The sequence below is a fragment of the Ochotona princeps genome, chromosome 2, assembly GCF_030435755.1.
Source record: "Ochotona princeps isolate mOchPri1 chromosome 2, mOchPri1.hap1, whole genome shotgun sequence".
NCBI lineage: Eukaryota > Metazoa > Chordata > Mammalia > Lagomorpha > Ochotonidae > Ochotona > Ochotona princeps.
In genome coordinates this window covers 64,682,778-64,710,038 of record NC_080833.1, presented here as the reverse complement: position 1 = coordinate 64,710,038, position 27,261 = coordinate 64,682,778, and the positions used below count along the sequence as shown (strand labels likewise).

At 38.2% G+C, this 27,261-nt stretch overlaps 1 protein-coding gene across 8 annotated transcripts in view; it reads left to right on the top strand.

Annotated features, from left to right (window-relative positions):
• ZZZ3 (zinc finger ZZ-type containing 3) overlaps positions 1 to 26,713 on the top strand; it is a 78,604-nt gene extending 51,891 nt beyond the window's left edge. For 7 of the 8 annotated variants that reach the window (XM_058658264.1, XM_058658270.1, XM_058658251.1 and 4 more), the window contains 10 exons: positions 10,883 to 11,021; positions 11,839 to 11,986; positions 12,070 to 12,185; positions 13,680 to 13,751; positions 15,268 to 15,369; positions 16,607 to 16,702; positions 17,581 to 17,733; positions 23,042 to 23,176; positions 25,104 to 25,204; positions 25,446 to 26,713. In XM_058658264.1, the coding sequence (XP_058514247.1) occupies positions 10,883 to 11,021; positions 11,839 to 11,986; positions 12,070 to 12,185; positions 13,680 to 13,751; positions 15,268 to 15,369; positions 16,607 to 16,702; positions 17,581 to 17,733; positions 23,042 to 23,176; positions 25,104 to 25,204; positions 25,446 to 25,590 (1,207 nt within the window). In that variant the 3' untranslated portion in view covers positions 25,591 to 26,713. The remainder of the gene's footprint in view (positions 1 to 10,882; positions 11,022 to 11,838; positions 11,987 to 12,069; positions 12,186 to 13,679; positions 13,752 to 15,267; positions 15,370 to 16,606; positions 16,703 to 17,580; positions 17,734 to 23,041; positions 23,177 to 25,103; positions 25,205 to 25,445) is intronic. The other variant, XM_058658258.1, reaches the window with a different exon arrangement.
• The last annotated feature ends 548 nt before the right edge of the window (positions 26,714 to 27,261 follow it).

The following is a 27,261-nucleotide window of genomic DNA, read 5'->3' as shown; positions in this document are numbered from 1 at the left end:
GTCGTACATCAGACCTCTTGAACTTACTCTTCTATTTGACTAAAATGGCCTTTGACCCAGCATGTCCCCCAACACTTCCATTGCTCCAGTCTCATTTATTATCCCTGGTAACCACCCTTCTGTTTTGTTTCTATGAGTGAAGCCTTTTCAGATTTCATATACATATTGAGTATTCTTTATTAAAAATACTTGGATTTCAGAATAGTTGTGTGTACATGAGATATCTTGTAGTTGAGACCCAAGGCTAAATAGGAAATTAATGTATCTTTTTCAAGCAGTTTCTGCTTATAGCCTAAGGATAATTTTATACAGTATTGTTTAAGTGCCTGTGTTTTGATTGTGAATTTTCACTTGAGTTCAGTTGTGATATTTTATGCTTCTGTCATGGAAATGCTAAATTTGATTGTGGCGAATTTTAGGTTTTCAGTTTTTTTCTTTTTTAAAGATTTGTTTTAGTTTTATTGGAAAATCGGATTTACGGAGTGAAGGAGAGACAGAGAGAAAGATCTTCCATCTGTTTGTTCACTTCCTAAAAGTAGCCGCAATGGGTGCATCTGAGCTGAGCCAAGCTGATCTGAAGCCAGGAGCCAGGAGTTTCTTTTGGGCCTCCCAAGTGCGTACAGGGTCCCAAGGCTTTGGACTGACCTCAACTGCTTAAGCTGGATGGGAAGTGGAGCAGCTGGGATCTGAACTGGTGCCCATATGGGATCCAGAATGTACAGGGCGAAGACTTTAGCTAATGGGTTATCGTGCTGGACCCAGATTTTCTCTTTTTAAATTAGAAATGTTCAACTTATGTGTGATCATGCAGTGTTGCAGTGTATCAGACTACCACAGTGTCCTTGGGGACTTTCATGGTTTCTTAGATGACTAGTTTCCTTTTTGAAAACTTCGTGGTGGAAGCTGGAGTTGTGTGTTACGCTGCTGCCTCTGGCACTGTCATCCCATTCAGGTAATGGTTTGAATCCAGCCCAGGCTATTGAAGTTACTTGGTAAGTGAACCGTTGGATGGGATGGAAGATCTTTCTGTTTTTCTCTCCTTTCCTTCACTCCCTGCTGTGTGTATGTAAGTAAATCATTGCCTTTAAAATATTTTAAAAACCAAAACTGAAAAGTATTTCGTTGTGTACATATGCTATCATTTTATCAGTTGTTGGAAACTTAGATTGCTATTAAAAATGTTATAGTATGTGGGTGAGTGCAGGTACCTCTTTACAAACTAATTTAATTTCCCTCAATATGTATGTACTCAGGAGTAGAATTGATAATGTTACTAAAATGAGAAGTCTTCATGGGGTTTTTTGTAATGACTGAAGTAATATTTCCACGAACGGTGTGCTGGATTTCCCTTCTCTAACATGCCTTTTGACTTATTGATAACAATTATCTTGTTTGTTTTGAATATTTCATTTATTTAAAAGGCAAATTGCCTTTTATGATTTATGATTATGACTTCATTTATTTAAAAGGAATGATTGCAGGAGAGGAAGAGACAGATCCTCTCTATCCACAGGTTTACTCCCAAATGGTTCCCGTTGCTTGGGCTGAACAGGGCTGAAGCCACAAGCCTGGAGGTCTGTCTGCTGTTATCGGCAGGGCCCCATCTTAGGCTGTCTTCCAGTTCCTTCCCAGGTGCATTAGCAGAGAGCTGGATTGGAATGTTGATTTTATTTCCTGCACCTGTATTGAATTTACTAGTTCTAAGTTTGATGAAGTCTAGAATTTCTTGCTTAAGATCATGTACTCTGCCCACAGATTTAGTTAACCTCTTTACAGGTTGAGTGCCTTTGCTTTTTCTATTCTAATTGATTTGGCTAGGAATTCTGTTATTAGATTGAACAGCAGGGCTGAGGGTGGACATCTTTGTTTTATTGTTGACTTTAGAAGAAAACCTTTTCAGCTTTTTATTGTTGGATCTGATGTTGGAGCTTTCATATAAAATATTGTATTGAGGTACATTTCCTTCTGTACATACTGTGTTTAGAGGATGTTGAATTTTGTCATGCTTTTTCTGCATCTGGTAAGAAGTTTAAATGGCTTGTGTCCTACCTTATGATAATGTGTATCACATAGATTTGCATATGTTAAACCATGTTGACATTCTTGGGATAAATCCAAATGTGTTGTTGGATTTGCTTATCTAGTATTTTGTTGAGGGTTTTTATGTCTATAAACATGAGGAAGGTTGGCTGATAATTCTCTTTCATAGTGATATTGCCTGGATTTGCCTGCAAGCCTCATAGAATGAGTTGAAAGTATTCCCTCTTTAATTTTTGGAGGAGTTTGAGAAAGATTGTGTTAGTTCCTTAATGTTTAATTAAATTAAACTGTGATGCCATCAAGTCCTTGTCTTTTCATTGATAGGCTTTTAAAAATTTTCATTCCTACAAAAATACTGCTGATTTTTTTTTTACAAAGACACACAAATTTTTTTATTGAGTATATTTTCATATTGATTTATTTTTAAACAAGACCATCTAAGAGAATTCTTCTGTGGTGTCTAAAGTGTGTCTGTATCCATGTAATTAAAGGGAGCCTGGTGCTAGAAACAGGAGGCATAGGAGCATGTTTAAATTTAAAGAAGTGAACTGATAACAGCACTTCCTTACTAAAGCATCTCAAGCTTTAACTCAAATGTACTTATATTTAAACGTAAACAGGTGTTCTTCCAGGCTAAAGATCCACAGAATGAGTAGGAGATGCTCCACTGGTCTATTCCACATAGCCTACCAAAAATATTAACCTCTTGTACATTGCACATGAATCTGTGTCTTGATTTGTCATGGTTCTAAAAATTAGCTCATATTTTAAAAAATGTTGCATTTATAATTTTTCTTTATCCTTTAATATTTAGTAATTTTATCCCTTCATCTCAACTGTGAATAGCAAATATTTTAATAATACTGGCAATTTGGAATGAATACTTTTATTAAAATGGTCATTGCATTGACCCTTTTAGGCTTAGGTACACCTTGGAATCATTTTGAATGTTTAATAATACTGAAATGCCTAACCTCTGTCCCCCCAGAACAACTGATTTGCTCTGTGGCACCTAAGTCACCTCTGTTATACTGTTTGTTAAAAAAGATCTTTAAGTGATTCTAGCATTCAACAACATTTTGGATTTAAAAAGATATTTGATGTATCTTAAGATTTATTTATTTGAAAGACAGTGTTAGAAAGAAGAGAAAGGTCCTCTATTGTGGGTTGTTCCCTAAGTGGCCACAGATGCTCGTGTTGGGCCACGCTGAAGCAAGAAGCTTAGAACTCTATCCAGGTCTCTCACGTGGGTGGTCGGGGTGGGGGGGCTCATGCATTTGGGGCCATCTTCCAGTGCTTTCCTATATACAATAGCAGGATGCTGGATCAGAATTGGTAGCTGGCATTTGAACTGGCACACTGAAATAGGATACTGGGTATTGTAGGCAGTGGTTTAACCTGCTGTGGCTCAACACATCTATACTACAACTCTGGCCCCATTACGTAGGTTTTTTTTTTATTATTAAAAGGTATTTGCAATGAATTTACTTTGAAAATTTGTTTTTCTTTTTTTCCTGAGGGTTTTTTGTTTATTTTGGGAGAGTTTATGGAGGGGTTAGACAGGGACTAAGTGATCTTGTGACTGCTGGTTCACTCCCCAGTTGGCTGCATTGGCCAGGGCTGGGCCAGATAGAGGAGCCAGGGACTTCATCCAGGTCTCCCATGGGTGTTAAGGGCCCATCAATTGGAAATACTTGTTTTGTCCAGACTGTCAGCAGGGAGCTGGATTGGAAGAGAAACTACTAGACATGCACCCGTGGCCACATGGGATGCCAGCATCATAGGCAGTGGCTTTGCTAGTTATGCCAGTATGCTAGCCCGTTCTTGAGCCTTTAAAGTATGACCTGTAGTAAGAATAATTCTGTAACACTCTAAAACATTAATAAAACATTCCTATTTATAGGGTGGTAGCAAATTATAAGGTGTCATTCCACATACTAAATGTTAACAATTGAAATATTTGGGGGCTGGTGTTCTGGAGTAATGACTGAAGCGATGGCCTGTGATTCTGGAACCCAGTTGAGTGCTGGTTTGAATCCTGATTGTTCTGCTTACAGTCCAATTCCCTGGTAATGTAGCTGGGAAAGCGGCAGAGATAGCCTAAGTGCTAGGACCTTTATTTTCACATGGGAGATGTGGAAGAAGCTCCTGGCTTCAGCGTGTCCCAGCCCTTGTTGCTGTATGGGGAGTGAGCCAGAAGGTGGAAGATCTCTGTCTGTCTCAATAACTCAGATTTTAAAATCAGTAAAAATAACAAAAGAAATGCATAAAAATTAAAAAATGAGATGCTGTACTTTTTTTTTTTTTAAAGATTTATATGTTTTTATTGGAAAGGCAGATATACACAGAGGAGGAGAGACAAAGAGAAAGAGCTTCCATCTGATGGTTCACTCCCCAAGTGACCACAATGGCTGGAGCTGAGCCAATCCGAAGCCAGGAGCCAGAGACCTGGGTCTCCCACACGGGTGCAGGGTCCCAATGCTTTGGGCCGTCCTTGACTGCTTTTCCAGGCCAAGCAGGGAGCTGGATGGGAAGTGAGGCTGCTGGGATTAGAACTGGTGCCCATAAGGGGATCTCGGTGCGTGCAAGGCGAGGACTTTAGCCTCAAGACTACTGTGGTGGGCCCAAGTGTTTTTAACTGTAAGTTATATTAGATAGAGTTGTCAAAAATTTAAGAACTGTTTATAACAGATCACTTAAAAATAGTTTTCTGTGTATTTTGAAGATCTAAGTCCATATGTGAAGTAATTTATATTAATCCGTATTTGTTGTTTTCAGCAAGTGTCTGTTAAGTTCCTTGTGCTAGTGGAGTTTTGCTTGCTGGAGATATTAACAAAAGGGTTATCTACTTTAATGAGTTGTCCTGTATAACTTATTAGAAGATTGTCTATATTTTTTGTGGGTGTCACACTTCCCACTTTATCTATTTTCAAGAAGTGTTTCCTTTTGTTAAAAAGGGAAATCAGATAGGGGGACACTGTTGTGGTGTAATAGGCTAGGCTTCCGCCTGTGGTGCTGGTATCCCATATAAATGCTGGTTCAAGTCCCAGATGTTCCACTTTGGATCCAACTTAAAGCTTACGGCCTGGGAAAACAATGAAGAATGGCGCAAGTCCCTGGGCTCCTGCACTCATGAAGCTGATGTGGGGAAAGCTCCTGGCTTCGACTTCAGGTTGGCTTACCACCACCACTTGCAGCCATTTGGGGGAGTGAAACAGCGAATGAAAGACCTCTCTCACTTTTTCTCTGCAACTCTGCCCTTCAAAAAAAATAATTAAAGGCTACTTTTATTGGAAATGCAGATCAGATTTACGAAGAGGAGAGATTCTTATTGTATTTGAGTTTTTCAATAGAAGAGAAATACCTTTCCTTGGAGGAAAGTGATAAGGATAAAGGCAAATATGCAGATGTAAGTGCTTGAGAATATCTTCTGTCATTTTTTTGATTCTAAGAATTAACTAGGAGTTAGCTTTAAAACTATCTTACATTTTTTAAAATCTAGAAAAATGACTTTCTGTAAAGCATGACAGTATAAGAAATTAAATAACAATATTAATTTTCAAACGAAAGGGATAGGCTTACCTAAACATTGGTTCCTTTAAGAAAGTGTACTAATTACCATAAAAGTAGCTAGTACTTCTGTTAAGGCAGAGGGTCATATTCCTGGTTGTTTCCTTTGAGAAGTAAGCTATGTAAGAGGACATCTATTAATACTTCTTGAGTAGACAACAAAGTAAGGGAAATTTATCCCTTGAATCTTTTTGAATACCACTTTCTCTGAGGACAGTTACTTGACATTCTTTCTCGCTATGGACAGGTATTAAACATGATTCTGTATGAAGGAAACACAGTTTGTATGTAATACAAGTTTAGCTTGTTTTTAAAAAGGTTATATTTATTTTTATTGCAAAGTCAGATACACAGAGAGCGGAGGAGGGACAGAAAGTTCTTCTGTCCGATGATTGACTCCCCAAGTGACTGCAATGGCCAGAGCTGAGCCATCTGAAGCCACGTGCCAGGAGCCTCTTCCAGGTCCCCCACACAGGTGCAGAGTCCCAAGGCATTGGGCTGTCCCTGACTGCCTTCCCAGGCCACAAGCATGGAGCTGGATGGGAAGTGGGATTGCCGGGATTAGAACCGGTGCCCATATGGGATCCTGGTGTGTGCAAGATGAGGACCTTGGCCTCCAGTTATCACGCTGGACCCAAATTTAATCTATTTTTAACTCAGGAATTGATATGCAATAAGGATGACCAGTGTGGAACAAATGTCTTTCCATGAGAAAGCATTTCTCTTAGGGAAAAAGCTTTTTGAATCACCTCTATGGCCCATTCTTCTCTCTAAAGTTGAAGAAGCTGAGATCTCAAATGAGATTCTGTAGTTAGTTGCTGATAGAACTAAAAATTGAATCTGTAGTGTTTGGTAATCTGAAGTTATGAAAGAGAAGTGCTATCTGGTTTTCTTAATATAATACACTTTTTCATTGAGAAAAATTCTGTACAATATGCATATCAGTGTAATGAAATATTTTATATGATTATAATATGTTTATGAAATGAAGTAACCAATTTTTTTTAACCACTATTGATGTAAAGAAATAAAATACTGGTAGTAATCCACAAGTCCTCTGTAAACAATTGCGGTTATACCTTACTATTGCCCTACTCAGAGATAACAACAAATATTTTACATTAGAGAAAATATTTCTTGTTTTAAAATATTTTAACAGCTTATATCTGTTACCCTAAACAATGAAATTAATTTCCTGTGGTTTTGGATCATGAGACATGTGTTCTTTGTGTATATCATTTGTGTAAATATAATAGGTATGGGTTGTCAGTTTTCCTTGTGGTTTAGTATACTGTTGACTGCGTATACCATAGTATACCATTATGATTAGGTATACATTTGAGTTATTAGATTAGTGTTGTAATGAATATGTCTTTTTTTTTTTTAAAGATTTATTTTATTTTTATTACAAAGTCAGATATACTGAGAGGAGGAGAGTTAGAGAGGAAGTGGAGCCACCGGGATTAGAACCAGCGGCCATATGGGATCAAGGCGAGGACCTTAGCCACTAGGCCACGCTGCCGAGCCCATGAATATGTCTTGTACCATATATATTCATATGTAAGGTATGGGGTGGCTTATGTGCATCTGATTGATTAGTTCCAAACTGAAATTTTCTAGTGCAATGTAAGAGTGCTGTTTACTTACTGTGTTTCTATGCTCCAGGATATAGCCCTCAGGATCCCAGTCAAGACTAGGATGGTTCTTAGATTCAACACTTGGTGGGCCCTAGAATCCATGTTTTTTTTTTTTTTGAAAAAAGCAGTAGTTATTTATTTATTTACTTGAAAGAGTAACAGAGATCTCTCTCTCTCATCTGCTGGTTCACTCCACATGGTTGCAGCATCCAGTGATTTGACCAGGCCGAATGCCTGAACCAAGAATTCCATAATCTCCTGCATCAGTCAGTTACAAGGGCCTAAGCCCTTTGCCTACTTACCCGGTGCATTAGCAGGAAGTTGGATTGGAAGTGGAGCACCTGGGACTGAAGCTAGCTCCAATATGGGATGCTGGCATTGTAAACAGTGGTCCAACCTCATGTACCACTGCTCTGGCCCTTTAGATTGCAACCTTGATCTGCAAAGTTAAATAGTCAAAGCATATACTGAGCCTATAAATCTTGCCTTCAGCATCAGTACATTGCTGTGGGGCAAAAAGGTCCCCAAAGGATATTTTATCTTTCTTGTTGCTGTCCTCTCACAGATCTTGACCTTAAAGCATTCCAAATTTTGTTAGTGCTTTTGATTTAAGACCTTAAATTTAACTTGCTGGTTGTCTTTATCTGTTTTGTCTAGTCTTTATTTTTTGGAAGAGGAAATTTGCCCCTAATGTGCTTTCAGTTTTAATTTTCATATGTAGAGAATGCTTTTATTTGCTTCATTTTCAAAGAAAAATGCTCAAATTTTTGTAGTTTCTTAATCCCTTTAGATTTTCAAGTTTTTGTCTTGCTTTCTTGTATGTGTGATGATTTCAAACTGAGCTGTTTACTGTTTTTGGAAAAATTATAAATGGGTTATCTTTGAGTCAAAAGACAAAGATATATTCCTCCAAAGATTATTAGCTTTGTGTCTAGGTGTTTATTGCTGGAAAGCATGATAAGCATGACCACTGTCTTATATTTCATTGATGAGGGCCAGGGTTGCTACACAACAGAATGGGCAACTGTTTATGACACTGCCATCCTCTGACTGCCAATTAAAGTCCTGGCTGCTCCACTTCCAATCCCACTTCCTGCTAATGCACATGCAAAGGCAGTAGATACTGACCTGAGTTCTTGTTTTCATTTGCATTCAGTTCTTGCTTTGACCTTTTTCTTAGAGTAGCTAAAGAGATGCATTCATTCTTGTCTCATTATTTGCTTTTTTTTTCAGTGTGTTTAATCAAACTGTTTTCATAGGGGAATCATGCTGTTCTTTTCTAATTGCAAGTTATTATAAGGAACGTATTGCCGTTTATTTAGGACAATGTAAAACATAGCAAAACTTAAAAAAGAATTTTAAAAAGTTTACAAAGCAAAAGCTGTGAAGAAGTAATGAAGAATTGGTTGCCATTTACCACAAACTCAGTTTCCTCTTTTTCATGTTTCATATTAGTATTTGTTATTTGTCTAATTTCTATAATTCTGTTGTCATAGCTGTTCATTTAATCTTGCAGTAATATTTTGTTATAACTTCTTGGCTGAGTATTCTTAGGGTCTTTAAGAAATCCTAACAAGTAGAGGACTTTTTTCCTCGCTCCTGACAATAAAAACACATCTGTTTTCCTGTATATAAATTTTTGCAAGCCTCAGCTAATGTCCTTATAGTTATTTTTAGTGTGTATTAGAATGTTGAAAGTTTAATAAAATTTGGTTTTTAAAAGATGCATTATTTACTCGAAAAGGAAGGTGAGAGAGATACTCCATGTGTTAGTTCATTCCCCGAATGATTGCTAGGTTGAAGCCAGGAGTCCAAAATTTCCTTCAGATCTCCCGTATGGTTGGCTGGTATAAGTACTTGGGCCATTATCCCCTTCTTTTTGAGATTCATTAGTAGGACGCTGGAGTGGAAGCTGACTTGAACCGGCACTCCAGTATGTAATGTGATCATCCCAAGACAGGACTTGTCCCACTGCACCATAATACCCGCCCTAAAGCTGCTTTTAAAGTGACTTTGAAATGTGCAGCCCTTTAACAGGGATAGAAACTAACTCTTGGTTATATTCAGCTAGCAGGAAGCAAATTCAGGAAGTTAATACTGCAGAGAAAGAGCTTCTACCATTCAGCTTACTGTCATCACGCTTAGATTGAGCTTTGGGTGAACCTGTTTAGTAGAGACAGCCAGTGGAGGCAAGGTTTCCATACTACTTCATATTCTGCAAAGCAAAACAATGTTAGGGAATCCTAACATATTCAGGATTGATTTAGTACAACCCTAGCTTGCGTTTCAGAATTCTAGCTGTGAAGTAAAGCATTTCTAGCTTGAGAGTGGTCTTAATATTTAGTGTTAACACTTTTACCTTAATTTAAAAATGATCCATCAAAGATGAGTGAATATAAACTTCCGAATATCATGCTTTAGGCTGTGGACTAAAAGTTATAATAGAACAGCAGCATGTGGTGATTGCACTATGGCTCTGACTCTCAAAACTGCATTGTTACATCTTATTTCTGCTAGTTTGCAAACTTCTGAGCTTCGATGATTCAGTGTACTTTAAAAATTTTTTCATTTATTCAGTATATTTTTGATTGCGCAGAAACAGACCCATTGTTCTGTCCATTCAAAAAATATTTCTTGTGTATCTATGCTAAGAAGTGTGCTGCACATAGGCTAAACAAAATGGTTAACTGATTTATTTAACCATTATGGAGTTTGTAGTCTAGTGGAATATTAAAATTTATTTGAAGTCATCAAGTAATTTTGCTTTGTTAATACTCAAAAGACTCAAAACACTTTATATTAAAGTAAACTTGGCGTGACGTTTTGTTCTTCTCATGAAATGTATTTGGCTACTTGGGACTTTTGCCCTGAATACATGTGTATTCGTGTGTGTGTGTGTGTGTGTGTGTTCAGGGTGTGCACACATGTGTGCACAAACGTGAAATTTCAGGATAAGGAGAGGCAGTTGATTTGTCTGGGTGTAAGAATGTTTTAATTGTGATGGGTGAATTCTTGCAGACAGAGAAGTAAAAATATCTTTGTGGTCTTATCTATAAATGCTTAATACTTAAGAAGAATGAAGTATTTTCTCCATCTTAAATGCACAGGCTAATTTATAACAGACTCCTTGATGGGAAAGTAAATTTTTAAAATGGGAATATAAGAGAGCAAAGGAGAACCATGAGACCTTCTTTCGTGGTTGCGTTGTAGGTCAGGGTCCTGAAAGATCTGGTCATAAAAATGACCAGATCCCTTATTCCAACAGAATGCCAGAGTGATTGAGTTTGGTGGCTTCTAGTGTTAAAGTCCTATGATTTATTATTATTTTTAATCCAACAGTTTCATAATGACTTTAATTGCTGGAAAGTCAAGATGATGCTTTTTTTTTTTTCAATACTTGTTCGAGAATTCAACACTTAAGATGGGAAAAGAAGACCTTGTTTTCTCTGATATTTTCTGACGAGGTACATCATAACTCAGGAAGACCTCATTTATTCTCAGTAACATATTTTACTAAACTCTTTTAGGTAACTTTAAAAAGACCATGTGATTTAGTAGATCCTGGTTTGAACTCAGCTTTTGTTTATTGTTCTTATTAGAAAGTTTTAGTAAGCTATTTTTCTTTGTCTCTGTAGCTATCAGAGACTGCTACAGACGATTGCTGTACTTGAGGCTCAGCGTTCACAAGCAGTCCAAGACCTTGAAAGTTTAGGCAAACACCAGAGAGAAGCACTAAAAAATCCCATTGGATTTGTGGAAAAACTTCAGAAGAAGGTATAGATTGTTTTTAAAGACTCAAGATTTATTTGTTAATGAAAGAATTTATTATTTTTGTGTGTATGCATAGTGTTTTAGGAAACATTCATTTTCTCCCTTTGTGTGATTAACCATCTTGTTGAAGGCAGCAGATCCCCTTCCATACCCGTCAAATAAATGTGCAGAAAAGAAAGCAGTGAGAGATATTTTTGGGATTTTTGAATAGAAACTACTTAAACATATGTTTGATTTTTGTCATTTTTCCCAGCTTATCATGTTAGCCTCTCTCTTTTGAGTATGTTCTGTTCTTTTAACAAAGCAAGATTAATAAGCTAAAAAAATAAGTAATAAAAGATATAAAGCTTTTATGCCTGGCGGGGAGGTGGTTTACCTTTGCACATCAGCATATTGAGAGAGAAAACAGTTAACATTTTACTTGGTATGGTATTTAATTGGTCCTTCTATTATTTTATTAATAAATCATAGTCATGCAGCTTTACTTAAAATTCTGTGGTCTTAGTCTTATTGTTGTCACATATTTCATATGCTCCAGTTAAACTTTTTGCTTTGGAGTATATGTTACTGATATAATATATTGTGTTTGCATACTTCAGATTTATTGTCTAAAAGTAATGTTGGCATTTTGCCACATTTTTTTTCATTTTTAATATATTTAGAATTTAATGTAATTTGTCTCAATTTTCTCTTGGCTTCACACAGTAAATTGAAATGTTGCTGCTTATTTTGATTTGGTGTCATCTGAAAATTTGATTGTAGTTGATTGTTTTTTTAAATTAAATTTAGGCTGTCACTTGGATTTTGTTGTCTTTTTCAGGCTGATATAGGGCTTCCATATCCACAGAGAGTTGTTCAGTTGCCTGAGATTGTATGGGACCAGTATACAAATAGCCTTGGGAATTTTGAAAGAGAATTTAAAAATCGTAAAAGGCACACTAGGAGAGTTAAACTAGTTTTTGATAAAGGTAAGAAATCATGCTAAAATTTAAATGGAGAAATATCTGACAATGTTTTACTGGTGTAATTCTATATATGGACTTGTTTTTAGTAGGTTTACCTGCTAGACCAAGAAGTCCTTTAGATCCCAAGAAGGATGGAGAATCTCTTTCATACTCTATGTTGCCTCTGAGTGATGGTCCAGAAGGCTCAAGCAGTCGTCCTCAGGTGAGCAGTATGAAATGTGAGTGTAGGAGAACTTGTATGAAATGTTTTAATGCTTTAAGAGCGAAAACTTGTAATGAATTGTTTTGAATATTCTACAGGTTTGTGTTTTTTAAAGTAAGGCACTTTTTCACAAGGACATTGAAATTAGGAGAAACTTATGTTATAGTCTCTAGGTTATTGTTTCCTCTATTAATAAATGCAATTAATATTAGCTGTGTTGTAGGGTTGTTGTGAGGATTAAATGGGTAGATACATTTAATGTTCCTACTCCAGTTTTGACGCATGGTACTGACCCTTAAAGTAATAATCACTGTAGTGGAATGTTAACCAGCCTGTATAGCTTAAACCTGTAACCATTAGATGAACCATATCAGACATGTTCATTACCATTTTTAAAAAGATTTTATTTATTTGAGAGTCAGAGATACAGAGAGAGAGAAACAGAGAAAGCTCTCATTGACAGGTTCACTTCCAAAATGGTTGCATCTGTTATGAGGGCTGGGCCAAGCTGACCAAGAGCCAGGAAATCCTTTGCAGTCCCCCATGTGAACTCTAGAAGCACACATTCTTGGGGGGGGGGGGGGGTCTCCCAGTGCTTTCCCAGGAGCTTCAGCAGGGACTTGGATCAGAAGCAGAAAGGTTGGGCTGGCACTAATACTTTGCCTATTTGCACCGGCATCCCATGTGGGCATTAGTTCATGTACTGGCTGCTTTACTTAATACCCAACTTCCTGCTTATGGACTAGGAAAGCAGGGAAAGATGGCCCAAGTCAGTAGGCCCCTGCACTCACGTGAGATATGTGTAAGAAACTTCTGGCTCCCAGCATCAGATCAACCATTTGGAGAATCAGCAGATGAAACACCTCTCTGTTTTTCTGTGTTTTTGTAAAATTTGCCTTTAAAAGTAAATAAATCTTAAAAGGGGGGGAGGGACAGCTAAGAGACAATATGCAGTCATGGACAACATTGCCCTGATGCCAATTCCCCAGTATTTTTATTTATTTATTTGAAAGGCAGAGTTATAGAGAAAGAAATTTTTCCATTCTGAACCCACAGTTCTGTATATTTAAAATCAAGTTGCTATCGTATACATCACAAAATTATTAGGAGTGTAAGATCACGTTAAAAGAATATGAAGGGCCTGACGTGATAGCCTAGCAGCTGAAGTCCTTGCCTTGAACGCGCCTGGATCCCATATGGGCGCCGGTTCTAATCCCGGCAGCTCCAGCTCCCATCCCGCTCCCTGCTCATTGCCTGGGAAAGCAGTCGAGGATGGCCCAAAGCTTTGGGACCCTGCACCCATGTGGAAGACCCAGAAGAAAAGAAAAAAAAAAAAAGAATGTGAAAGTGTGTAGTAAATAGTAAAAAAAAAATTTTTACCTTTAAACATGAATTCGTTAAAATGTTGAAGTTCTTTAAAAGTACCTCAATTTAACTGTATCAAAGGGTAGTCTTTATTACTGTTCCTTTGACAAAAGCCTGTTTTATGTGCAGATGATAAGAGGCCGCTTGTGTGATGATACCAAACCAGAAACATTTAACCAATTGTGGACTGTTGAAGAACAGGTAATATTTAACATAGTTTAGATTTGAAAAAGTAAACTGTTACGTTATAGTCAGTATATTGTGAGCTAGCCACACGTTGTATGTAATCCCTTTTAGTCATGACTGTAAAATATTGAGATGTATTTTTGTCTACTCTTTAAGTTAAGACTTGAATTTTGAGAATATATGAATTATTATTTGGGGATAATTTTTTTAAAAAGAAAACCCGGGTTTGGGGAGAAGCATTAGTAGTTACTTTTGTAATGTAGTTTCCTGGTGGGAGAACCTGAGGCCAAGCAATGCTGAGCCTCAAAGTGTATGCTTAGTGTGTGAGTGGAGGGATCTGAGGAAGCTGTGCCAGAGTGTTTGCTCACATGTTGGCATACAGTTTAGGATTGTGTTAACATTAGCAAGGATTGTTTGAGGGTGAAGTTTGAGACACATCTATGACCCATATGAGGATAAACCTCAAAGCTGTAAGTAGTTTAACAGTTTATAAAAAGCTTTTAGGAAACCTTTTTTTCCAGCATCCAGATTATTTTCCATATTTAAGACCCTGGAAGAAATTGGAGGATGAGTATGAAGACTTTGAATGGAAAACCACACAAAGGAGGGGGGAAAGGCCTCATAATATTCTAAATCAACTTGAGTTTACATACGTTACATGTGTTTTTGTTCAGAAGTATAAAGGGGGGAGCCTGCAGTTTTTTTTTTTAACCAAGAAAAAGTTAGCAATCACTGAGCTATGTAAAAGACCTGTTTACTTACTTTCTGTGCTATGTGAATTACATCTTTGTTTTTTAAAAGCTTATTTATTTATTTTGGAAGAGTTACAGAAAGAGAAGCATAGACAGAGATTTTTTCCTGCACTGGTTCACTTTGTATGTGTTTGCAGTGGTTAGCTTTGGGCCAGTGTGAACCCAGGAGCTGGGAGCTTCTGGGACTCCCATATGGTTGGCAGGTGCCAAAATGCCTGAGCCATCTTTACTGATTTCCAAGCCATTAGCAAGAAGTTCGATCTAAACTGGCACCCATGTGGGATGCTGACATTGCAAGTGGCAACTTCGTTTCCTATAAAACTGACCCCAAAGATCTTATTTGTAGGTATATTCTCTGATCCCTGAGAAGTGGTTTTGTTTGTTTTTTTCTCCCCCTCCACGCAAAGCAGAGAAGGAGAGGGAGAGACAGAAAGAGAAAAATGATCGTCCTTCCACTGGGTTATTCTCCAAAACGACTGCATTGTCTGGGATTGGGACAGGTTGAAACTGGGAACCAAAACTCTCTCTGGGTCTCCCACATGGGTGGAAGGGTTCTATCTTACCTTGGGTTTTCAGCCACATTAGCAGAAGTAACTCCCATCAAGACTTCGGCTCCTAGCTGGAAAAGTCTTCTACTATGAAATTTCCTGGCAATGCAACCCTCAACATTGTGGAAGGAGTTTTGTACTTTTGAAATGAACTGTGAATGTATTTATTTATAAATTCAGTATTTCAGATTGTGTAGTTGTTTTCTTAAATTTGTTCTTGCATTTGGTTAGAAAAAACTTGAACAGCTTCTGCTGAAATACCCTCCTGAAGAAGTAGAATCTCGACGCTGGCAGAAGATAGCAGATGAACTGGGCAACAGGACAGCAAAGCAGGTATTTGAGGAGACAGCTGCAGGGTTTTGGCATGTTTTTGGTAGTCTTTTTGCTTGCTTGTTTAAGATCGATTTATTTGAAAGTCATTGTGAGAGAGGGATGGAAAGAGATCTTCCATCTGCTCATTTATTCCACAGATGATGACAGGAGCCTTGGTGTGGCCAGGATGAAGCTAGCTAGCAGCCCGAAATTTCATCCAGGTCTCTTGTATCAGCGGTGGGGCCCAAACACTAGGACCACCTTTTGTTACTTTCTCAGGTGCATTAGAAGTGAAATGGACTTGAGGTCTTTTGAATACTTAATAGATGTTCTAATTGAATACTTTTTAGTTAAATTCCGCAAATAGATTTGTGGCTCTCCCATGTCTTAGTTTTTTCTAGTTGTTTTTCCTTTTTTTTTTTTTTGAAAGAAGATAGTGTATGTATTTTAAGTGTTTATACCCCAAACCTCATAAATTAGATAATTCTATGCATCATAATAGATTACGTTAAAACATTTGTGAAGTTTTAAGAATAAGATGCTTAAAATAAACATATTCTGAACGAAGCTTAATGTACTCTATAAACTATGGAGACAAATTTACTTTTTCAATGATAAGTCCCAAAGCCCAGACAACATATTGCAAAGTACGTTAGTTTGCTTGGTTGTGTCAAGTATACTGACCTTGGAACCAATGGAATTAGAAAACTAAATCAGGTCCATTCTCTCAGGATACACATAGAAAATATACAGGTTTATTAACTAATTTGAGTAGCTAAAACATAAAATGGGTTCTGAAAAACGACTAAATTCTTTTTTCATTTTTTATATATATTTTTTAAGTTTTTTATGATATGATTCCAAAGGCACAGAAATTCCCCCCCCCATACTCCTCCATTCTCTCTTCCCTGGTGTTTCCCTTCTTATTATTATAAATGTAATAATGTATCTTGCAGTTTCCTCCTTCACAATCTAACCCTTATTAATAAATGCACTTATATGCCACAAGTGTTACTGTCATGGATTAGAAATATTTAACTTTTGAATCAAGCAAGTTTAAATGTACTTGAATGATACTAAATAGGGCATATTTGAAAATACAAATGTATTTGGTGGCAACCCTATTTTTATTATAGGTTTTATGATGAATTTGACACTGTTAGTATTCACTACATACAGATTTACATTTTAACTTTTAAAGCTATTCAAGTACCCCTTGCCATGTTGTTGTGTTAAAAGAGTTATCATGTTTCTTTAGGTTGCAAGCCGAGTTCAGAAGTATTTCATAAAGCTAACGAAAGCTGGCATTCCAGTCCCAGGCAGAACACCTAATTTATATATATACTCCAAAAAGGTAAAAAGCAAATAGGTGAAAGCTTTGAAACTTGTTTTAATTTGCCAGTTATTTTAAATATTTGGATTTCCCTTCCAAATATAGCATTATCTATATTAGGAATGTAGATTTTATTTTATAATTTCAAAATGTTATAACCCTGATAACCAGTCTTCCAACCTGATGGCTTCAATTATCATGGCTGACTTCTGGGCTAATTTTATAAGTTATTAGGTGCTTTTATGTGTTGGTGCTAAGAAGGGATGCTAATAACAGGAAAATATTGCAAGCACCTAATTATGTTCTTTCTTTTGTGCATACTGTATCTTAGATTAGTGACATTCATCTGTGAAGCTGGCACAACCACCGTCACAATATTTCCTTTCTGTGGTTAGTTTAATATTTGATACAAATAGAATGAGTTATTGTTTGTGCTTTTTTATGATATACTTTTCATAAGAGAGGGTCTGCATAATTGCTGAGAGTGGGGACTTTGGCGTCAAGTGGGCCTAGTTTGTGATTGTGGTTCTACCACTATCTGTCTGACTGAATACATTGAACAAGAAACAGACTTGTTCCTCAGTTTCCTCATCTTTAAATCAGAAGTGGCAGAAGTAACACCCATAACATTCCTTTGAAGATGAGCATAAGAGGAGTTGGGTGAAGTCTGTCAAAAGCGTGTTAAATACTGGGGATTCAAAAGTAAGCCAGACATTGAGCCTACGCTCGCTGTACTGGTGTTGAGGTATTTTCCCTATACTGCTTTTTGGTTTTTTTGGTAGTTTTGATGTTAGCATATTGACAAAGGGATAGAAATGAAATACTTGGTAAAAGTAACATTCTTACATATTTTGGTGCCATTCGTGGTTTTCTTCTGTAATCAATTCTTTTTCATTTAGTCTTCAACAAGCAGAAGACAGCACCCCCTTAATAAGCATCTGTTCAAACCTTCCACGTTTATGACTTCACATGAACCGCCAGTGTATATGGATGAAGATGATGACAGATCCTGTTTCCATAGCCACATGAACACTGCTATTGAAGAGGAATCCGTAAGCTATCAATTTAGTGTATGATGAGAGTGCAGGATAAAAATTCAAGGGCTTTTAAATTATTCCTAGACTTCAGGGAATGTTGGTTACTTTTCAATATCAAATCACCAGTGGGTCCCACTGGTGAGCACAGGGGCATGATTGGGGGCTGTAGTCTGGTCTGGATATGGATGCAGTATCCCTTGGCATCGGTATGGACTTGATCTGGGGCTTGCAAGACTGGGCTAGACCCCAGTAACAATTGTAGCTCGTGAGAACCAGGTTGCGTGTAAGATGGGCTGGACTGGGTCTCTGTCCCTGCTGAGCCATGTGGGAGCTGTGTCTGGGTTTGGACGAGGCTGGGATGTAGCATCCAACAATAAGAACTGGAATGGATGAAGGCCATTTAGGAAAGGCCACTGTTCCTGGCAGGACAGGAGAGGTGGACTAAGTAGGGCTGGCCCATGGACCCACTGATGTGCACCAGATCTGGTAATGGGAGAGATTCTGATGGAGGAGCTTGGCAGCAACTCCTCTATCAGGACACAGTCCTTGCAGGTTAGCTCAAGAGCCAAGAGGGAACAGACCAGGCCAGGTTACAGCACCGTGGGCTTACCTTTGGCTCAGGTCTGGGGCAAGCCAGGCTGGACCAGTTCAATTCCCCTGCTGACAAACCCGAGAGCCAGAATGGTGTGTGGATCATGCCAGTTGAGGCCACAATACAAGCCATTTCACACTAGGGCTGGGATTGGTGCTGGCTGTGATGGCTAGGCTGTCGTACCCACCAGCATGAGCTGGAACTGTGGTGGGGCTGGGCCCAGCCAGGCTACAGTACCCACTGGCAAATACTGAGGTGAGCCAGGCCATACATACCAGACTGGGCCGCAGCTCCCAGCCAGCACATGTGAGACCCAACCAGCACAAAGGAGAGTGGGTGAACCCAGTAGGGGGGCTGTAGGGAGATCCCCTGCTGGGCCACTATTCCCACTGGTGAGTGTGAGAGCTGGGATCAGGGGCAGACCAGGCCAGGCAGGTTTATAACATGTAAGCTGGATCAGGGCCAAGCCAGGCTGGGCCGACTGCACCTACTGGTGCATGCATAAGCCAGAGAAGGGAGGGTTGGTTGGGCTTTGCCGCAGTATCAGCTAGCGGATGTGAGCACAGGGGGAATACTGTTGAGCTAAACTGCAGTACCCCCTGAAGAGTGCAAGATCCGGGAGTGGGAGTGGGCCCATTAGGGAAACAGTGGGAACCTCCCTCTTGGGTAACTACTCATGTAAGAGGAACCATGAAGTTAACTGTGGTTTCATATCTGCAGTGTCAACCAGGTGTGGATTGAAAATAATTCAAAGACTAAATTGCATCTGTACAATATCAATATTACAGTACAATGTCAAAACTTATCACATAGTATTTGTGTTGCATTAGGCATTGTAGATAATGTAGAGAAGATTAAAAGTATGTGGGAAGATTGTGTAGGTTGTTTTCAAATACTGTGTCATTTTATAGAAGGGACTTGAACATCTTTTGGAGATTGGTAATCACAGAGGTTTCCTGGAACTAATTCCTCCTTGAGTCTGATGGTGATTGTGTTAATATCTGTCCTTTTCTGATTGGCTTGTTTCATTCAACACAGTCTCTGCAAGGCTTACTCATTTTATAGTATGTTTCTGAATTTCTTTCCTCTTTAAGACCAAATGATATTTTGTTACTTGCATACTACATTTTGTCTATTCCTTCATCTGTTAATGGAGAGTTGAGTTGCTCTCTCTTTTGGCCGTTGTGAATGATGTTGCTTTCAACATGGATATACTAATCTTGAGTCCTTGCTTTCCTTTTTGGGGGGAGGTGTAGATGCAGAAGTAAAATTATTGGATTTTATTGTAATTCTGTGGGTTTTAAAATACATTAATTTGAAAGGCGAAGAGAGGGTTGGGGAGTGAGAGAACCCTTTAGCTACTGGTTCACTCACCAATAGCTACAACAGCAAGGGCTGAGCCATGCCAGATCCAGGAGCTGAGCACTCAATCCAGGACTCCCATGTGAACGTCAGGGCCTTGACTACTTAAGCCATCATCTCCCCCCTTTCAAGGTACACATGAGTAGGAAGCTAAAGTTGAAGTAGACTTGGGACCCAAACCTAAACATATCCATGTAGGATGTATATGTCCCAAGTAGTGACTTAACCTCTACATATGTGCTCACTTCTGTTTTTGTTGTTGTTGTTGTTGTTGTTTTACAGTAGCCATCCAGTTTGGTATTACATAGTATAACTTTTCTTAATCTTAGTCGTGGTAACTAAATATCATAATATCCTTACAGGGCGAGCTGGTATTGTGATAGAGTGAGTTAAACTGCTTGGGTCTCTCCCACATTGTGTATCAGAGTGCATGAGACTGAGTCCTCCTTCTGCTTCTCATCTTGGGTTCAGTACTTGGGTTCCTGCCACCCAGGTGAGAGAGCTGGATGGAGTTCCTGGTCCCTGGCTTCTGCCTGGCGCAATTCCTGGCCATTGTACTTATTTGGGGAAATTAACCAGTAGATGGAAGGTCTTTTCTCACTCTGCCTTTTGAGTAAACAAATATATAGTTTAGAAAATAATCTTAAATTTAAAATGTAAATCTAAAAGTTTGTGTGTAAATCTTTGCCTTTACTTAAACAGCTGAGTTTTTATAAAATTTCTTAGTTTGAGTTGTACCATAGTCACATATACTGTTACTTAAATTGTTTTTCTCAGTGATGATATACTAAGATAATAATTGTCATTTAGCAACTGTGGCTGATTAGAATTTGAAATGGATAAAAGATAGTGGGACATATGAGGTGTAGGTGAAGTGTGAAATTGTAGGCTCTTATCCAGCTGCTAAAGACTTTGGACGAGGGATGATTGTGAAGCCAGGTGGAAGCAGTGGATACTAGAGAAGCAATTTGAAAAAGATCTTGGAAAGTAATAAGTAGTGACAGAGTTTTTGGATTAGATATAAGAGTAGTTGTTAGATTGCCTTACATTGCTAAATGTTCAGACAAATCTGGACAAATCAGCCAACTCTATGCTTAATTAACTTTTGTGTTCTTAGGCAAGTGATATACTTTCTATCAAGGTTGGTTTCCTTGATACACAGTGACCTAACAATGCAGGGGAATTGAGAGCATTAGGGTTGCCTGATCAGAGTTTGGAAAGCAGTAGTAGAAAAAGGGTTCATTAAGTTGGGAATGCTTTTAGAAAATTGCTGACCATGGAATCAGTCGTTGTGTGATAAAGAAAAGAAGTAGATGCTGGATGACAAATTGTGGAATTAGAAATTGCAGTTAGGCTTAAAAAAGAAAAAGAAGAAGAAATCAACCCAGGTTATTTGTAGCTAAACAGGAGAGAAGTGGAAAGAATGATCTCAAATGTAGGTGGGAAATGTGACTTTTATATTTTGAAAGTAAAATGCTTTAGTTGAAGAGTATCCATGGTATGACTGCTGGAGAGGGAAACTGAAAATGGAAAACTGCTGTTAAGTATAGAGATTGGAGACATGGGAATAGGTATCTGTGAGCGTCCTCAGCTGTTCAGATGACAATATTTTGACATTTTTTTACTAATTTATTTAAAAGGCAGAGTGACAGAGTGAGAGGGAGAACCAAGCACATATATGAGACTTTGTTTTTGCTGTCTTACTCTCCACATGGCCACAGTGACAAGGTGTGGGCCTGGAGGAAGCCAGGAGTCTAGAGCTTTCTTCTAGCCTTCCCTGTGGGTGGGAGGCACAGGGGCTACCTTCTGCTTTCCCAGGAGCCCCAGCGGGGAGCTGGGCCAGAAGAACAGCTGCATCTCAAACTGGCACTCATATGGGATTCCTGTGTTGCAGGCAGAAACATAATGCCAGCCTCTATCTGAAATATAAAATAGACAGATTTTGCATGTTAGCATTTTGAACACAAAATTACTAGTCTCAGGGCAGGAATGATGTTTCTGAACGTAGGTGAGTACTTCAGCAAGTTCAGGAAAGATGTAATTAAACAGCAAGTTTATTTTGGCAAAAAAAAAAAAAAAATATGTAGAAATCCTTGTGTAGTTTTGTTAGTTTATTTGTTTTTTATAATATGCATTGTCCATGAACTCTCTGAAGACTCTTCTTTATCTAAAAGTTGGGAATCATAAGTTTTTTGATTGTCAGTTTTTTGAAGGCCAGTTCAACTCCCCATATTTATGCAGTTGTTTCTTACAATCTGTTCTGACTAGTCATCTTTGTTATGTAGTTTATCCATTTGAGAAAGAAATGTATTACCTTGATCTTGGAAGTATAGAGCAGAAAATGATTTGTTTGTTATTAGAATGTTATATTTGTAGCAGCAGGTGTAAATTAGGTTGACAAGCTTCATATAGTTCAAGGAAAAATACATGAGGTAATGATGCCTGTGTAGAAATGGGGCTGGACCTGTACCAGTCTGTGTCAAACACAGTCATGTCATTTTCTTCCTTGTATGTGCATCTTGAAGTCTTTGGTCACACTTGATATCGCTTTAATATTAGAAAGCCTTCCAGTTGGACACTGCTTACAAAGCTGGCATCTTATGTGGGCGCTGGTGCTCAGCTTCTGATCTAGCTCTCTGATCGTGTGGCTGGGATAGCAGCTGAAGGTGACCCCAGTGCCTGTGCCACTGCACCCATGTTGGAGGCCCAGAGCAGGTCTAGGTTCCTTGATTTGGCTTGGCCCAGCCCTGGCTGTTGCAGCCATTCTGTGAGTGAATCAGCAGATGGAAGATCTCCATCTTTCCTTCTGTCTCTAAAACAATAGGAAAAGTCCTCCACAAATTTTGGTATAAAATATTGCTAGTAGTGTTACTAATTTTCTTTAAATGTTAAAAAGTAAGTTATCTTGGGTCCGGCGGCATGGCCTAGCGGCTAAAGTCCTCACCTTGAATGCCCCGGGATCCCATATAGACGCCGGTTCTAATCCCGGCAGTTCCACTTCCCATCCAGCTCCCTGCTTTGTGGCCTGGGAAAGCAGTCGAGGACGGCCCAATGCATTGGGACCCTGCACCCGCGTGGGAGACCGGGAAGAGGTTCCTGGTTCCCGACTTCAGATTGGCACGCACCGGCCGTTGCAGCTCACTTGGGGAGTGAATCATCGGACGGAAGATCTTCCTCTCTGTCTCTCCTCCTTTCTGTATATCTGACTGTAATAAAATAAATAAATCTTTTAAAAAAAAAAAGTAAGTTATCTTGAAAGTGAAAAGTAGTATTTTACCAGGGGAAATTGTCAGTATCAATATTTCTTAATTTAGTTTATTGTAATCGTCAATCTAACATTTTTATATTCTTTTGTGTTCTTTTCAATAGGATGAAGAAAGTATTCCTCTCATGTATAGGAATTTACCTGAATATAAAGAACTATTACAGTTTAAAAAATTAAAGAAGCAAAAACTTCAGCAAATGCAGGCTGAAAGTGGATTTGTGCAGCATGTTGGCTTCAAGGTAAATTCTGCTTACTCTTCTGATTCACTTAATTTTTAAAAAAGAATTATTTTTATTGGAAAGTCAGATATACAGAGAGGAGGAGAGATAGAGAGGAAGATCTTCTGTCTAATTGTTCACTTCCCAAGCATCCGCAACAGCTGGAGCTGAGCCAATCCGAAGCCAGGAGCCAGGAGCTTCCTCTGGGTTTCCCACACGGGTGCCGGGTCCCAAGGCTTTGGGCCGTCCTCGACTACTTTCCCAGGCCACAAGCAGGGAGCTGGATGGGAAGTGGGGCCACCGGGATTAGAACTGGTGCCTTTATGGGATCACGGCGCTTGCAAGTTGAGGACTTTAAACACTATACTGTCGTGTCAGGCCCCCCTGATTTACTTGATTTTTGAAAGGTGGTAAAAAATATACTTTAAAATGGTTTCTGCTGTGTTCAACCCTACAACTTGCAAGTGTATCTCCTGTTTTGCTGTTTACACAAAATAGTGTTTTAGTGTTCATGATGTCAAGAGACGTATGTGTGATTAACCAGAAAGAAGACAAACATGTAAGTATCTAGGATGTGAGGTAGATTATTCTGTAGCTGTTTTTTTGTGTTGTTGTTGTTGTTGCTTGTTAGGAGTGGATTAAAAATGTTCTTTCCTGTCAGATTGTTATCTCATTATCTAATTGCTTAAAAGTTTGAAACACACAGTATATAGTGATTCAGCAGTTTTAGGCTGTTCTCATTCCCATAAGGAATTTAAACAGCTAATATTGATAAAGTTTAGGAAGACATATAGAGCTGAATAGCTATTATTCTCTGACTGTATAATGTTAAATACAGTAAAGCATTGGATTATTGTGGGCTATTTTATGTAATTAAAAAATACAAGGAAACAAAACAATTTTTCTGAGTGTAGAATAAAGAGTGGGTTAGAGGAGGGCAAGTCTAAAGACAAGGATAGTATTAAGACGTTCCTTTGATAATCTAGGCAGGAGCTGAGGTGTCTTACCTGCTGGATTTGAGTACTGAAAGAGGATGACAGGTGTGGGCAGACTTTTAAGGATAGGGCTAGCTATGCTTGATCAAATTAAAGAACATGATAATGAGGCTATGAACTTGGTATTGGTGGTATACATAGAAATACTGAGATGTGCTACATTGCTGACAAAATAAACTACAAATGAAATTATTCCTCTAACCTTCTGAAGCAGTGATTAGCCTTAATAAATTAAATGTTACCTCTATACCCCAACCATTCAGTGACTGCTTTTCCGTTGGATTTTCCTAACCAGCAGTTCTAATCTTTCAAAGGATACTTGAACCACTTACCAAAACACAGCTTGGAAAACCCAACTGTGCCTTGTTTGCACGTCTCTCTGCCATTCTAGTAGGCTTAATGATCACAGAGACTAGAAATGGAGTTTATTCTGACTTCTCCAGAGCCGCACAGAAAACACTCAGCTTTCAAATGCCACCATGTGAGAAAGAGCTGAATCTTTTTATTATAATGCACGTTGGTTTTTTGTGATTGCTTTGGTTTGTGTTATCTAAGGTAAAAAAAAATGGTTTTCCTGTTTTCCTAAAGCACTGCTGTAACATGTTTGGGTCATTTTAATCATAATACTAGTGTTTTTCAACACTGATCTCCCTAAGCAGATGTCCCAGTTTGAGATGATTCGATTTAAAAGTCTTAATGGGTTAGGGCAAATTGAAGATTATTTGCTTACATTATGCCCCCTGCTCATCTGTTTCTTGATCTAGAGTCGTGAGAATTTTGCCTACTTTGCTAGAAAATGTATCTGTTTAAGTGACAAACCTTTTGTGTTTTTACTGTCCAGCACATGCAGAGGAAGGAAGACATCTGTTGTTAAATCACATTTCTCAGTAGGAAACACAAAAACTTGAGAAAGGTTATAACGTAACAGTTTTCCCTTTCTGAATCTGTTACAGTGTGATAACTGTGGCATAGAGCCCATCCAGGGTGTTCGGTGGCACTGCCAGGATTGTCCTCCAGAAATGTCTTTGGATTTCTGTGATTCTTGTTCTGACTGGTAAGTGTTCTGTCAGGTACAAAGCTTCTTAGTCACTTAATTTGATCTCTAAGCTTCCTGGAAAATAGTCACATTTATTGAATTAAAACTTTGTTCTGAACAGTTGGAATTCATCTGATTATTCCATACCTCATGTAGCTTTCCATTAGAAATGTTGATAAAATAATAAAGAGAGCTGTAGGAAAGTTTTGTAATGCACAAATGCATGCAGTAATAATGTTTTTGTGTGTTTTCTTTTTAGCCTACACGAAACAGATATCCACAAGGAAGATCACCAGTTAGAACCTATTTATAGGTCAGAGACATTCTTAGACAGAGACTACTGTGTGTCCCAAGGCACCAGTTATAATTACCTTGACCCAAACTACTTTCCCGCCAACAGATGACATGGAAGAGAACATCATTTACTAGTCCTCCTCAATACATAGCAATGGTATCATTGTTAAGTATGTGCGCAGTTTGGAAAGATTCTCTGCTTTCCCTGAAATGACACTCACAGCATGAGAGCTTCCTGAGTGTTCTCGTCAAGTCAAGCTCTGCACAGTTGTGGCTTTAGATCACTGTCAGCAGCTGAACATTCCTGGTGAGCAAAGGGTTTCCTGGTGAGTTTTCACCACCACTTTAAAAGCCTCTTAGGTGAGATGGAAAGGGGAGCACACAGGAAAGTGAGAGTAAATTCCAAAGGTTTCAGAGAACTTGGTCATAAATATAAGGAGAAGACAAAGTATTTATATTCAAAACAGTTTAGTAGCTTTCAGTTTTGTGAAAATAGTTTTCAGCACAGAAACTGACTTCTTTAGACAAAGTTTTAACCAATGATGGTGTTTGCTTCTAGGATATCCACTTTAAAAGAACTCACTGTCCCAGTGATGGTCATTGTTGGCCTTTAGTAAATTGGAGCTGCTTAACCATATTGATATATCTAATTTCTTTTAACCACAATGAACTGTCCTTATTACCAACAGCGAAGCACTACAGGAGGCAACTGTGGCACTGCTTCCTTAACCAGCTCATGGTGTGTGAATGTTATAAAATTGTCACTCAGATATATTTTTTAAATGTAATGTTACATAAAATGATCATGTGATGTGTACAAACTACGGTGAAAAGTGCCAGTGGTAGTAACTGTGTAAAGTCTAATTCACAACATTAGTTCCTTTAAAATACACAGCCTTCTGCCTCTGTATTTGGAGTTGTCAGTACAGCTCATTCAAAGAAAACTGCCTAATATAAAATCATATATATGGTAATAATTTCCCTCTTTTGTAGTCTGCACAAGATCCCATAAAAGATTGTATTTTTATTACTATTTAAACAAGTGATTAAATTTAGTCTGCACAGTGAGCAAGAGTTCACATGCATTCTTTTATACTGCTGGATTTTGTTGTGTATCATTTAAAACGTTTTGTATGTTCTTATCTGTACACAGTATGTTCTTGAATAATGTTCATTTGTCAGGAGAACTGTGAGAAATAAACTATGTGGATACTGTCTGTTTATATTATAGAATGCTTGTTGTGACTTCCTTTTGCCTAAGGCTTTGAGGTTCTACCAGTATAGAGCTTGAATTTTTTAAAAGAGTTTATTTTATATATGCAAGTGCATTCTCTGAGTCCTTTTTAAGGAATCAGGAATATATAATGGAAAGAGTGAACTCATGAAGCTAGGTAGAAGATGCTCTTCTTTTCAGTCGTTCTGTGCAGGAGCAATAAGTTATTTAAAAAAAAAGAAGGCAAAGAAAAATAAACAGATCACGATTAAAGAAAAAGGCAATTATTATTCCCAGATGTGAACATTAAACTTAAAACTGCAATCTTTATTCTAGTTGCTTTTGATAGAATAAGAACTCATGTGGTTTCTGAAGATCTTCTGGTTTCTGATGACTAGGAAAGGATAGTATAAATATTCTAAGATGGAATAGGTGTTACACGTCCTTTGATATTTAGTGACGTGTTTTAAGTTTGGAGGTATATTTATTCTCTTCAGTACTTAACCGTATAGTAAATCATACCTTCAGACTTTTAAATTGAGACAAGTAATAGAATTTAAGTTAAAGA